This window comes from Lactuca sativa, chromosome 3, assembly GCF_002870075.4.
Source record: "Lactuca sativa cultivar Salinas chromosome 3, Lsat_Salinas_v11, whole genome shotgun sequence".
Taxonomy (NCBI): domain Eukaryota; kingdom Viridiplantae; phylum Streptophyta; class Magnoliopsida; order Asterales; family Asteraceae; genus Lactuca; species Lactuca sativa.
This window is the reverse complement of record NC_056625.2, coordinates 20824147-20840159: the sequence shown is the minus strand read 5'-3', so window position 1 is coordinate 20840159 and position 16013 is coordinate 20824147. Positions and strand designations below refer to the sequence as shown.

The following is a 16013-nucleotide window of genomic DNA, read 5'->3' as shown; positions in this document are numbered from 1 at the left end:
TTTCATAAATTCCATTACACGGTATTGCTTCAAAATATAAGACGCCATTTAGATAAGCATAAATTGAACCATTCTCATTATTAAAAGAAAATCTAAATCCTTATCTAAACAAACCATGAAATGAAATGATGTTTCTTGCCATATCTGGCGAGTAGCAACAATTATCCAAATCTAGACTTAATCCATTCCTAAGCTCTAAAGAATACACTCCAATCTTGGTCACGTGCGACGATCTTCTGTTCCCCACGATTAGATTTATTCTTCCACGCTCCACATCCCTATTTCTTCTTAGTCCCTGCAATTCAGAACAAATGTGGTAACCACACCCGGTATCGAGGACCCAAGAAATAGCATGAGATAAATCATTAGATTTAATTATGTAAATACCTGCGAAAGACGGCTTGATCTGTCCTTCCCTGATGGCTTGCAGGTATTCTGGGCAGCTTCTCTTCCAATGCCCTATTTTGTGGCAATGGTGGCACTCTGCCTCCTTCGGGTTAGGGTTGGGTTTAGCAGGATCAACCTTGGTCCCACTAGAAGAGGAACCATCTCGGGACTTTCCCTTGCGGCGGCTCTTATACGGAGCCTTCCTCTTCCTTCCTTGCCCAATAGCTAAAACAAGAGCAGTGGGTGGATTGGGAGTTGGTGCAACAGACTTGTCCTTGTTCATGTGGTAGGTCATCCTAAATTGGTTGTAACACGGAGGCAAGGAATGAAGTACCATGTTGATAGCTAAGTCTTCCCCAAAGTCGACACTCAACTTGCGAAGACGATCGACATACCTTTGCATCTTTTGCAAGTGTACGGTTAGAGAATCTCCATGTCCCATTTTAGTAGTGATCATGTTAGTGAAGATTTCGTAACGTTCCTACCTCGCGTTGTGATGGTATCTCTCCAATAAGTCTTGGTGCATATCGTGCGGATACATGTCCTCATAGGGCTTTTGGAATTCGGCGTTCATTGTGGCTATCATGATGCAATGAACCTTCGTTGCATCATGTTCATGAGTCTCAAAAGCAGTCATTTCAGCCGGAGTAGCGACTTCTGGATTGATCTTCTCAAGTTTCTCGTCAAGGACATACTCCTTGTCCTCGTAGCGAGCAATCCTGCGAATGTATCTTATCCATTCGCTAAAGTTCGTTCCATCGAAAGTCACCTTTTGGCAAAGGCTCATTAGCGTGAATGAGCTAGCAGCAACGTTGTTTGCGTTCGACATTTACAAAAGAAAGGACAAAGTTTGATTAGAATTTGAATCCCTAATTATCACCCAATATGAAAAATTAGGGCTAGGATCCAACAACATTATTTACATACTAGAAAAGGGATGCCATAATCCAACATGCAAATAATTTGAAGGTAATTGAATGACGATTCACTAATTCTCCACCATGAAAACATAACCTTAAGTTCTAAATGTATTGAGAATTCCTAGGTTTCGATGAGATTCATTGAACTTTTCAATGGCATGTTTAAATCTCGATATGCCCCTCTCGTTTGTGACTGGGATGCCGAGGATCACAAAGTGGGTGTGAATAACCATACAAATCTACACGGTGCCTTCATTGTTACAATCACCTATTCGATGTGCCGGTAAACCACACACGCTCCACCAAACTATGATAAACAATGAATCACCCTTTGCCACCTATGCTTAGAACCAATTAGTGTGCCGGTAAACCACACACGCTCCACTAACTTCTTAGCAAGGGTGCAAAGTGTAATTTCATGGGATTGAATCAATTCACTTTTCGTAAAGTAACTAGGATTGGCAATTTGAAAAACATGTAGTTACTTTGTATTTAATATTATACTTTTAATGAGGAGATAGAGTTGCCATATCCTACCCGTTCGGCTAACGACCCTCTACCGATCAAGCAAGCGGTGGGTGTGAGTGTACACCCATTAAGCGCCATTTTATAGGCCGCAACCTTATACCCACCTTATAGACCGGCTTCGTGAATGAGGCCTACTAACGGTAAGACTAGCATTTTAATTATATATATATATATATATATATATATATATATATATATATATATATATATATATATATATATATATATTAATCTTGTAATATTATATTAGTATAGGGTTGAATTTTAAACTTGTAAAATTCTAGGGTTTGAAATTTAAATTGTCTAAATTAAACTTTTAATCACAAAACATAAATTTCAAAACTTGAGGACAAGTTTTAAACTTTTCAAAACATAAGGCATCAAATAACAAATAATTTAAATTTACCATTTAATCACATAATTATCCATATTTGATTTTTTAATTGTTTATTGCAAAACAATTCACCAATTCAATTAAAATAATCAATCAATTATCACATAAGAAAATTATTATTCAATTAATTGGTAAATAACTTTTGTTAGGTCAAGGATATACTTAAATATATGTTAAAATCAGATTTATATTGACCCATAAAGATAAAGGCAAGTTTCCTTAAGATAAACAGCAACAAATCCCGAAACTAGCTCCTTCTGACGCTCGAACTCGCCGAGTACCACAATGGAGTCGCCGAGTTGAGGCCTTGCTACTCGCCGAGTACACTATGGTAGTCGCCGAGTTCATCAGGCAGAAGGACAAAAAAACGATTTTGCAATCAACAATCAAGCAACCAATGCATCAATTCAATAGAAACCAATCAAGGCTCTGATACCACTGATGGGTTTGAGCCATAAGAACTTTCCTATGTGCACATACAAACCCTAATGCTTGGATCTAGGTTTCTCTAATTGAACATGCAATGAATCCAAGACTTCTATTGATAGATCTAGTGTAAACATTTAAATCATAACACATGAAAAACAGATCTAAAGGATTACCTTGAATTGCTTGCTTGAATCTTCTTGTCCTTGGAGCTTAGAGTCACAAATGTCACTCCTCTAATGGCTTACAAACACCAGCTAGCAAGAGGATGATAAGAGAGAGAGAGAGAGAGAGAGAGAGAGAGGAGGGTGAGAAATCAGCCAGGGTTTCTTCAGATGCAAGAGTGCCGATTTCCTCAACCCTATGGGTGTATTTATACTAGTGAGCTTCCTAGGGTTTCACCCTTAAAACCCTAATTGGATAACTTAGGCCCTAAGAAATCCAATCTCCTTAATGATAAGCCTTGGACGAATTCTAGGCTCTTCCAAACCCTAAAAACGTCCACCCCTTATCCCTAAGGAATCACAACCCAAAATACAACTATCATACAATTGACAGTTTACGCCCCTTTACTTAATTAATCTCTTTAAGTCACCCAATTAATTCATAATTAATTTATGACTTATATTAATCAAATAACAATATTATTATTCCTTATATTATTCTCATAATATATTAATAATATTTCTTCTCTCATTATAAATCATGCTGTCAAGTTGCTATGGTGAAGGCAACCCAAAAGGACCATGCACAACCGGGTCAAATACTTGCCAAATATAGTTGCAGCCTTAGACACTATTCCAACACTAAGGGCATTATCTTGTCTTTTTCGCCCAGGGCAAGGAAAATCTACAGACCGGCCGGGCTTATTATATATAATATGTTCGTTTTCGGGACCTGTTTATGTTTGGGACCAATACGGGAGTAGGAATTGGTGCTAGATGCTCATCCCTAATAAGAATAATATACTTCAATAATGATAGAGACACTATAATAATGTATTAGACAATATATCCTAGAATTGAAAACACCCCTGTGAAATCCCTTGGCCCAATCTCACACCAAACATACAGTAGAAGGAAATACACCCACCCACACATATATAAGCATGTGTAAGTATTTAATTTACCATGTCACTTACAAAAAAAATACTATTTAATCTATTTAACTATATATATATAAATAGGTAATGGTCAATATATTACCAACACATGTTTCCAATCTTTATTTAAGTGTGGGTAAATTACCAGCACAATTAAAATTTGATAAATGTATGGGCATTCTAAAATTTGGTCCATCATAAATTTGGCGGGAAATTTTCCCACCAATATGAAATGTGGCTAAAAAGTATTACTAACTCATATTAAGTGTAGACTAATATGAAAAAAATATAATTGAAGATTACCAACACATATATAAACATGTGTGGGTATTTACCCACATATTTACATGTGTGGGTAAATACTCTAGTTTCTTGTAGTTTGAGTTCACAAATACTACTCTATGTACAATTATCAATCAAGAATAATGATGTCACAAATTCCTCTTGATTTTATTTCTTTAGTTTTGTTAAGTCGTCCTTTAACCAAACTGTCCAATTGTTGCTTTACAGTTATTACCCTTTTTGGTTTCAGATTTTTTTATTATCTAAATTGAGAAAACGTATTAATGATCGAGGTTTGATGCATGCTTCACAGATTAAAAAAATAAGTATATTGGTGTTGGTGCTGCTGACTGTGTATGTATGAGCTTCTTTTTTTTAATTAATGAAACGTGAGATATATTAAAACAAAATCAAAGCTCCACCTCTGAACTAGAAGAGATAAACTTTAATTAACAGTAACATCTAATAAAATGGAAAACAAAGGTTCATATTTTCGGAAATGAGATACTGCATCTTTCTCTGGTGTTATTAGAGGAGGCTTTTCTCCAGAAAAGTTTGTTGTATACAACTTCCATGATCTTTCTTCTTCAAACCCTACAGAAGGAGAGCAGACAGACATATTTTTTTAAACCTAGGAAAAAATCATTTTATTCAAGGAATTCAGAAATAATATTATAAAGAGTAAATTAGACGAATCGTCCAAAAGACATATTCAATCCTTATTTGCAAAAATTAACACCAACCGTCTATTATATCGTAAAAAGGTGGTCGTTTCGTCCTTCCAAACATAAAATGACTATATTGCCCTTTTTATTTATTTTTTTCATTTAGTTTTCATGCTTATTTTTGGTTTTTAGTTTTTTGTTCTTTTATTGAAATAAATGTAATATATTGCCCAAAAAGAGTACTCCAACAACCCTCTCTCTCTTTTATTACTCTTTCAAGAACTTCCCGACGACCCTTGACATCTCACCATCACCGCATCCGGAAACCACCATCCACCACTGTGACTTTCATTGCCCACTACCGACTACCATCATATACCAATGCCTCTCTCTCTCTCTCAGTTTTCTAAACTCTGAAACTTCTCTCTCTCTCTCTCTCTCTCTCTCAAGTCTGCACCTCCACCTATCACCATGATTAGTACCTCCTGTAACCACCATCGGTCATCACCTAAATGAAATTAGGAAATGGATACTAGAACCTAACGAAACAGACGGTAGAGCTCGATCTAAGACCCTAGGTGGTGGTTTGAAACTCTAGGCAGCGTTTCGAAACCCTAGATGGTGGTGATATGTTCAGACGTCGAGGAAACCAAATTGTTTGCTATTCAGACATCAAGAAAATGGAGAGATGGAGGTGTTTCTCAGACGATGGAGGTGCACGTCAAAGATCTTAGATTTGAGAGAGAGAGAGAGAGAGAGTGGTCCATCTGACGGTGTTTTTAAGAAAAAAAAAAAAAGAAGTGGCGGTTGATGGTTTTGGAAAGGCAGTAGTGGTATTACTGATGCTTTTGTAAGTTTGTTAGAGAAAAAGAATAAGAATGTGATATTAGGCTAGGGTTTTAGGTTGGAGTGAGGTGGAATAGGATGGGGTTGAAATCTACTTTTACTGTTTTTTTTTAATACAAAATAATTATACTCCATCCGTGCCAAAATTATAGTCTATCTTTTATTTTTTTGTTTGTCCCAAAATAATACTCCTCTTCTAAAAATAAATAACATTTTTACCAAAATATCTTTCATTATTACTTAACCAACTAAGCATTTAATGAAACATTAAATACAAAGTAATGACAAAACTATCATTTTATTGTAAAAAATTAGTGCTAATTAATGCTTCTTTAATCTGTATGTTTTTTTTTCTTGTCAGTGAACAATAATTTTGGGAAGGAGGAATTAATTAAATTAAAAATAAAACAATAAGAGCAATATAGTAATTTTATCTTTGGTAAGGGATACAACGCATAAATTTAAATTATCAATGGATTAAGCGTGCATGTTTAAACAAACGAATAACCTCCCAGTTAGTTAAACATGGACTAAACATGCATTTTGACATTTTCATGAGGGGCCATTCTGTGTAATTTACTCTATTATGATTTTTATATCAATATAACTTTCTTTCTTTAATAATAAGAATATAAGTTTACTAGTGATATAACCTATATTTTATAATAAAATGATGAAAAAAAAAAGTTATTTCTCACTGTTGGTAAGAGATTTTAATTCCTCCGGCTGCGGGATCAGCAATGGCAGAAAATGATTCATGTGACAAGTCAAGGTCACCCTTGCAACCAGGTGGCGGGCAGAAGTCGGTGATCATTACAGTCACTATGGGGCTGTCGGTGCAAGGATGTGGTGTACCTAGATTCGTTCCACCCGTACAAGTCACCTGGAAATATTTCCCACAAGCAGCTCCACCTTCCCATAAATCTTCATTTGCAGCTGCTATCATAACTCCTTTATCTTCATACCCATAACATGCTGAAGCTGTAATTGGAATATTAACATGCAGATTGTTAACGACACATAAATATTCAATAGATAATATATCTGTGCATTCATGTATTTGTGTTTGTGCTTTTCAATTACGTAAGTAAGGAGGGTCATTGATGGTTCCGATCCCAGAGTCAGATGATGCTTGAAACCCAAGACTTAAAAGGATCATAAATATGAAAACGCTGGAGTATTTCCTTGTTGAAGCCATTGAAGTTGATGTCCTAATAAAGACGTTGTATCTACACCTACAAGGGGAAAAAGTAAATGCAGAGCAAGAGAGCTTATTAGATTAAGCTTGTGCTAATTTTAGTGAAAAAGATAGTAATTTATACTGAAGTTTTCTGGACTGTTGTGTATAGCAAATTCAGTTAATTAATCGAATAAAACATAAATAATATAACCACTAGTTACATTGTGATTCACAAAGATATTCTTTGGACAGATGTTACTAGTTATAAAACTGTCTTTATCTTCTGCACCAACGAGAAATAAATATACTGCAGACCAATGAGGAATGAATAGAAACAACAAAGTCACTTGCAACAATGAATTATTATCCGTCTTGAACCACTTTTAAAAGTTAAACTTTTCTTACTCTTTGTCTCATACAATTTCGCTTGTTAATTAGTATCACATTAAAATGGGAAGGTGGTACTATATATATATATATATATATATATATATATATATATATATATATATATATATATGCCACCTCTTGGGTCAAAAGTAATGAATGAAAGAGTTAGATAAAGTCCTAATGTCTAATTGACATTCAATGGATTAAAATCTATTATCATGTGATGTCATGACATTCAATAGATATGAAGTCACAATTGAACTCTTCAATGAAAAAAAAGTTTTTTAATAAATGAACTCTTTTTTAATATATTTCCTATAATTCAATAGATTATAGAATTTTTTTTGGTAGAGTTGAACCAAGAATTAAGAGTAGATAGATGATGTGTTGTAGATGTCCTAATAAAGGACCAAAGCCATTACTTCCATATTCCTTTTCCCACGATATTTTTTTCCAAACCATGAATCTCTCTAATCACTAGCTTCTCCATTCCATCTTTTCTTTTAAGATTTCCATCTTCAACAACAAACATTGGAACTAAGCCTACTTTACAAAGTCATCAGCTGGCTAAATTAACCTTTGAACCAGTTACCATCGGAAGCCTTGCTCACAACAAGGATTATCATCGAAAAACCACCAACAAAATAATGTACGAGGGCTCCTCTTAGACCACTTAACACAGTAAAAACTGTACGCTAATTATTGTCTTCTATTCAGCACAAATGACAACAGTATGGCCAATCTGGTTAATGAACTGGAACCCCCGATATTATAAAGTCTAGGGAGGATATAGTTTGAGTGACTTTACTTCATAAAAGTTTTTCTTATATCTAAAAATGTAATCATACATGTACGTATCTTATTATTGATTGTCAGATTCATCTTTCAACACTTTTATATATATATATATATATATATATATATATATATATATATATATATATATATATATATATATATATATATATATATATATATATATATATATATATATATATATATATATATATATATATATATATATATATATATATATATATATATATATCATTGGTTTGTTTTCCTCGTCCCTCCAATAATATAGTTGTTAATACAAACAAGAGATACCTTGCTATAGCCATTTTTATACACATGTATGGATAAAGGAATACATAACGTTGAACATGGTAAAATAGAAAACAAATCATTTTGTTGAAATTGTTCGGCTGCAAATTTTCTGAAAAGCTAATTTAGGTTTCTATGTCCATCAAAACAATAGGGCCATTATTCTCATTAATTAGTAAACTTGGTGCTGAGATGAACCCCAGGAGCACTTTCAGGTTTAATAAACATAGTGTTTAAACAATAATCAACAATCTTATATTTTTCATTATATTAAATGGAAACTACAAACGTACATACCTTGTAGCAGTATAGTTACATTGTGACTTAGAAAGATATTTTTTGCAAAGAGGTGGCCGTTTACAAAAACTCTCTTTGTCTTTTTGCAAGAAGGGGAAAGAAACAATATATATGCTGGCCATTAGAACAAGATATAAAGTATAAACAATCAAATAAGTTGACAAATTGTTTGTCGGCGGACGCAGAATATTTTCGTAGGGGTGACACTAAATTTTTTTTCCAAATAAATATATATTAGTAGTGTCATTCGTGTTTTAAGCCAGTGCACCCGATAGAAAAAACATTAAAAATTTTTTTTACACTATGTGCCGGCGTCGGAGCTGTGGCCTAGGACCCCTGGGGAACCACTAAGGTCCGCAAGTGTTTTGTCCTTTCTACAAGTTGATATAAACAATCCTATAAGTTGACACAATGTATTGTTTGTCCTTTCTAAAAGTTTACTAAGCAGGTATTCTTTGGGACGTTGTTACACCCTATATGTCATGCGAGAAAAGCAAGAAGTTAATTTCTTAGTATCCAATGAAAATGTCGCCTAGGAAGTTTGCCCCTCTAGGAAAGTAAAGGAAGAAGACAATTACAAATAGAGAACCCAATTGGAGGTGATGGTCGAGGCTACTAAATTAAGAAACAGAAATAATTCCAATGCATAAAGAAATATGCTATTACACTACAAGATTTAAGGGCGAAACAGAAATAATTCAAATGCATAAAGAAATATGCTATTACACTACAAGATTTAAGGGCGACAGGGAGAGGGGTGATACATGTGGTCATTATTCATTAATATGTCGCCGCTAATACTTCATTGCTAATGCTTACATGTCACCGCTATTGTTGTGGACCCTAATAGTAGGGGTGAGGAAAACTCACACTGCAAATAAAAGAATGCCAAAAAAACCACATAAACCAAAGTAAAACCAACAATGCGGTTTTTTAGTTTTTCAAAAACTGACAAATTTTCGGTATCATGCATTTTTTAGTTTTGCAAAAACCACAAAATACCGAACCGCACCAATATATACATTAAATTAAATAATTTTATATAATATTTAATTATTTATTACTTAATTATTAATATATTATCTTTTTAAACTTTAAACGGGATATTGAATCAACTGATCATCACACCACAACCTAAAGTTATGCTCTATCTTTCCATGCAACCCTTATTCTCACAATCTCAACTCTTAGAGTCTCACATTCTCACAACTAATATTGAATCAATTGGTAATGTTCATGTATAAACCGATTAGTAATGGTGGTCACGGTGGACCGGTGAAATTTAGTGGTGGTGGAGGGTAACCGGAAAGAGACGAAGGTGGAGGGTAAGAGGAAGAGAGAATGGGGGGATGTAGTGCGGTTGGAACCTTTTTGGAGACTGTCTTGGTTGCAATGACGACGAAGGTCCAATGGCGGCAAAGGTCTGGTGGTAGCGGTGTTGACCACTGGTGGTGGTCTCTTGAAGATGAGCATTATAAGAGAGGGGGGAGGGGTATGATAGGGTTGGGGTAATATTTATTTTTAGTAAAATTGTAGTTTATAAATTAACCTATATTAAAACCTAATAAAACTTTTATACAGATGTAACGGGTAATCGGACAACGAGTTGCGCCGCAACCCCTTTTAGATTACAAAACTAATCCTTCGAAAAACAACATGCATAGATCTTGGGGTCATTACTATGCATGACACGATATAATCTATTGAGGAGCTCCACAACATCTGGCTCAAGGAAACCAAAAGTATCAAACGCAAAAGGTATACACGTGTGTTGATTTTTTATGCATGGTTTCTTATGTTTTGCTATTTTGGATGATGCAGCTTTTAAAACAGTCTGTCATATAGTGAAAACCTCACTCACAAGAACGGAAAACCCTGTTAGATCCACGCGTGTGTGCTTCCCTCTAACCATCCAAAAACTAAAACTAAAACCTCATTCCACAAGCCCACAAGAGAGGAACTGCTAGATCCATAAATGAAGCAACTTTTATTTTTTGTTTGGTTAATTGTTGCGATAAAAATAAAATAAAAAGGATAAATTAATGATTTCATATGGTCAGGGACCAACCATGATAAATACTGAAACCACGAGGACCTTCAGTGAATTCGGAAAAAAAAAATTAGAAATCAAACTTGGTATGTTGGAAAACTATAGGAACCATTTAAGATTCTAGTCCACTTAAGGCTTGATACCATTTGAAAAGTTTAGGAATAAAACTTAAAACAAGAAAATACGAACTTATCAAAATGAATTTAGTAATTTACTTGATAATATTAAAATTATAAAATTGAAAATCTTTAAGTTTATTTATCTTAAGAAAAAAACGTAGTGCAGGCAATCATACAAGTTGGGAGTAAAAATGACGTCTTTAAGCCCACATCAAACAAGGTTCTTGAGGCTCAGAGGAATCTCGACCCCCTAAGGTGTGAAATTTGCGAAATCAACTACACCAGCTTTGAACACCATAACAGTCACATGTCAGGGAAGAAACACCTTAAGAAACTTAACGAAGTAGTGCAAATAGTACCAGATCTATCCTTGACCTTTACGTCTTCAATGGACACCCAACCTATGCAGAATCCAGAGTCTACCGAGGGCAAAGTTGTTAATTCACAGGAAGGTAACCCTGTGTCATGTGAACTTTGTGGGATCAGTTGCAACACTTACAAAGTGCTCAAAATTCACCAAGCACGTCAACAATACCAAAAGATCTTGAAGAAATCAGGGCTACCAACTGGGCATAACCTTGCACCATGGATGCAGCAAGATGATACAAAAGAAGAGGGCAAAGTTGTGCATTTGGATGGAACTAACAAGAAGATAAAGAGAGTGGTAAGTGATGATGACTTGGAGGCAAAGAGGCAAAATATTGATAAGATTCATATGACACAAGTCTACACCAAAAGGATGACCAAAAGTATGACTTTAAGTAAAGATTAGGGGTCATCTTGTAATTGTCTCAAATTTTAATGATTACCCAGTGTAGTATTAAGTGGCACTACTAGAAAAAAAAACTTTCCTTGACAGACATTGCGTGTCGTAAATACTATACATGGCAAACAAATGTCTGTCATTGAAAGTCATGTCATAAATGAAAATGATAGGAATTTATGACTCACCTTATGACTTACTTTGTATGTCGTAATTTGTAACATGTTTATAATTTGTAAACATACATTTTATGACAAGTTTTGTACATCATGAGTTTTGACATAATTTTACAACACACACACACACACACACACATATATATATATATATATATATATATATATATATATATATATATATATATATATATATATATATATAGGGATAGGGAATATACATTACAACCCCACCTAAGCTTAGGTACTAAACCTCTAAAATATGTCGTTTTAACATGCTAAATATACTCGGTTTTGTTTCACTTGGTAAATATATCATTCTCCATAACATTTCTTTCTTTCATTATAGTTTTATCATCTCCGTTTTCTTTCCTCAATTATCGTTTATGACTTCATCTAAGTGAACATTACTAAACCCTAAACCTAAACCTAAACCCTAAATTTAAACCCTAAACACTAAAGCTAAACCCTAAACCATAAATCTAAACACTAAACCCTAAACCCTAAACCCTAAACCTTAACCCTAAACCCTAAACCCTATTAAGCTGATCTTGAATTTACATCTTGAAGTATTAATCGTGAATCCATTAACCGTAATCTTTATATAGTAAAACAATGTATTTTCAAGAGGTTTAGTACCTAAGCTTAGGTGGGGCTGTAATGTATATTCCCTTTTCCCTATATATATATATATATATATATATATATATATATATATATATATATATATATATATATATATATATATATATATATATTAATCAAACTAAAATACACATTAAATGTTTCATAATACAAAATAAAATATCATACATACACATTAATATCCATTACACAAACCATAATGTGAAATACAAAAGTATGTTTCAAATTCATCAAAAAGTAATTGTCAAATACATATATCACGGGTAAATAAAGGTTGTGACATATGTAGCCCAAGTCTTCACACACCATATCAAGCTTCAATTATGTATCAACATTATCAGGCCTAGTACTACTAGCACCCAATGGTCATTGTAAAAACATTGTAATGCATTTGAACAACATGAAGAGATGGATTAATATTACGAGCATGCATTAGATCCCATACCATATTAGCAATCGTATACTCTCCACCATGTAAATAGAAAAATTAATACAAAAATATATAATTGAAAACAATAAAAAGAAAATCTTGCTTACCTTGTCACTAACTATTGCAAGAAGGATCGCATTGTAAAAACATTGTAATGCATTTGAACAACATGAAGAGATGGATTAATATTACGAGCTTGCATCAGATCCCATACCATATTAGCAATCGTATACTCTCCACCATGTAAATAGAAAAATTAATACAAAAATATATAATTGAAAACAATAAAAAGAAAATCTTGCTTACCTTGTCACTAACTATTGCAAGAAGGATCGCATTGTCCGTTGATGGGACCAAATTAATGCCATATTAGAATTCATTTCCGTCTGAATCAATAAAAACAAAAAAGTAGTGATTTATTAGAAAAATATTAACCATTCAAGTATATATACATGGGGAAGCATCATCAGTAATCTACCAATTTGTCTAGAGCAACTTGCATACCCTTGAGTGTGTAACCATCCATTTAATAAGCTAGAAATGCATAAATCTGACTGATGAAAAAAAAAATATGTTAGCTCATATCTTTGTTATTTTCCTCTATGAAGCAATAATAGATTACTATTTTGTAAAATCAATGAAAAAAAGGCCTATGTTTTCTTCTTTTCTAAAGCTTTGTAGCCTCACTGTAAGCTCTCAAAGTTCTTTGGTAGCTCTCCATCTTCAACCTTCATTAAGCCAGCTAAAACTTATGTTGCATGCTCCCTTAGGTGTGAATATATATATAATAATATCATTATTTTATTTAAATACAAAACAAGAAACTAAACAAATTAAAGCAACATAGTGACAAAACTTGCCTCCAATTAGTAATCTGTAAGTTGCTTCTCAATTGTTTTCCAGATTTTCTGTTTCTCATCATTGGAGAGGATGCAAGTGTCCCTATGAGAATGATTTTAAAACCAATAAAAATATGAAAAAGTTGCATATCATTCATGGAAAGAGCTTATAGATGCATACTTGTACATAAAGTTTCTTAGAAAAGTCAAAGTTGCAAATATGGTCCTCCAGTTGGGATCGTCTGCTGAGGATAAAAGAATCAAAAGCTTTTCAAAGTTATTCATTGACAGAACTTGCAAAAACTCAGTTGAGTAAGAACTAAAAGGAGATTACCCCACATGATATTCTAATGACAAAAATAGTAAATTTTCTTGAAGGCTAATGACAAAAATAGTGCTTTAAGAGATTAGAAGATGAAAAACTGTCTCACAATATGACCATTACAACAAGGATAATTTAGGCATACGGTTCCATGTAAGTTCAAACTTCTTGTTGTGTAGTCACATGTTTCATCATCACACTAGAATTTAATTTTATATCAAATTAAATAAAGTAAAAAAATGAATTCTTGTATGAAAATTAAATCACAGCAACTGAATATGAATATATCATATATAAATTATGAGGTGCTTGCATACCTTTATAATTCTCTTGTAGTATTTCCATATGAACAATTTAGCTCGTCTTTTTACCTGTTATCGACAATTTCACATGTTTATTTAATTTTCACCATGCCAAACAAATAATATAAAAAACTAATTGAAAAAACCTGATTAGCTACTGATGTTGGAGGAGCTCTCACTTGACATTTAGGGCAACATGATTTATGCTAGAAATTCTTGTTGGTTGGTATTATGGCTTTTCAAGGGTTATTGTGTGTATGTAACTGAATACGATTGGACAGTTGAAAGTAGCACATCAATTGAAACATAACAAATTTAAAGGCTCATAAACCCTATATATGTAATAAATTATATATAACATCATAAAAGTAAAAACAAAATAAGAAAAAAAATATATAAAATATAAAAGCATAGAACAAAAATTAGTTACTACCTTTCTTCATCATCTGTTACACAAAAAACAAAGCCAAAATTACACTTGATTTGCTTTGAAACTAATGGCATAATCATAAATAAAAATAAAAATAAAAAGAACATTTTATTAGTTAGAAATAGTTACTCAATAATAAGGTACCTTGGAAGGGTCAAGCTCTAAATAATCACCTAGAGTAGCCTTAAATAGTCAGTTGGCGTGTTAGTGGAAGAACACTCAAAAGGGACACAAGTTCCATTGACAACCATGAATCTCTCTCCCTAATTTCAAATTGAATATACATAGTCTTAACAGTATCATAAAAATCATAAAATTAAAGAAAATTTGAGAAATAGTACATACAAGTCCTATTAAAGTTTCATAACTTTGGAACATTCTAGGAATATCATGTGGGGAATCTTTTTTCAATTCTTACTTAACTAAGTCTTTGCAAGTTCTTTTAATGAAGGGATAATGACTTGAAAGGGTAACGAACTTTCGATTTTTTTCACATTTAGTCACTAAACTTTTTTTCGTTATCTATTTGCCATTGAACTATTGAAACTGTTCACATTTTACCCTTATGACCGGCTGTTACCAGTCATAAGGGTAAAATGTGAACAATTTCAATAGTTTAGTGGCAAATAGATAACGAAAAAAAGTTTAGTGACTAAATATGAACAAAATCGAAAGTTCGTTTCCCTCTAAAAAGTTCAATGACTAAATGTGAACAAACTTCCTCTTGTATTATGTTTAAGCAAATTATTTTATTTTTGTTAAATTGTAGCAACATTTGTTGATGAAAAAAGTCTATGAAATAAAAAAAAAAAAAAAAAAAAAAAAAAAAAAAACAAAACCCTGAAAATATATTTAAAAAAAAACAAAAAACCAAAACCGAAATAAAAAACCAATGGTTTGACATTTTCCAAAATAAAAAATCAAAATTTCCAATCTGATTTTTGTTTTACAAAAAAATGAACCATTCTCACTTATGTGAATTATGACCATTGGTTTGACATGCGGAATTTGTGACATCCCATGAATACGTAGTTACAACATCTGAACTCGTAATTCATAGTAAGGGGGTATCATCGCATTAATGCGTAGTTACAACATCGCCTGAACTCGTAATTCATCACCTACAGGTTATGGGTCTGCTGGTGTTTCCACTAGGTTGTCTAGAATAGTCTGTGGTCGCCATCTATACTCTGGTAGATGACTACATCGCTACATTGCCAGTTAAGGTTATGGTATCTCCTTTTATCCTACATCACCTATTCATCATCATCTATTTACCTAATTATCAACACCTTTCTGTCATCACCTATCTCTCATCATTTTATTTCATCACACACCAACTATTTCATCTACCCATGTTTCATCCGCAACATATTTGTAGATATAAAATAAATATATCGTTTAAATCTTTTAAAA

General features: G+C 33.1%; 1 protein-coding gene across 2 annotated transcripts; it reads right to left on the bottom strand.

Annotated features, from left to right (window-relative positions):
* Nucleotides 1-4449: 4449 nt before the first annotated feature.
* LOC111907335 (EG45-like domain containing protein) lies at nucleotides 4450-6805 on the bottom strand. 2 transcript variants are annotated; one of them, XM_052770012.1, is made up of 3 exons: nucleotides 6634-6805; nucleotides 6249-6531; nucleotides 4450-4633 (listed from the first exon to the last, which is right to left on the bottom strand). In XM_052770012.1, the coding sequence occupies exons 1-3, from the start codon at nucleotides 6746-6748 to the stop codon at nucleotides 4627-4629; spliced, it is 405 nt and encodes a 134-aa protein (XP_052625972.1). In that variant the 5' UTR covers nucleotides 6749-6805; the 3' UTR covers nucleotides 4450-4626. The 2 variants fall into 2 exon arrangements, with proteins under 2 accessions (XP_052625972.1, XP_023758868.1); XM_023903100.3 differs by lacking the exon at nucleotides 4450-4633 and having other exon boundaries at nucleotides 6245-6531.
* Nucleotides 6806-16013: the final 9208 nt, after the last annotated feature.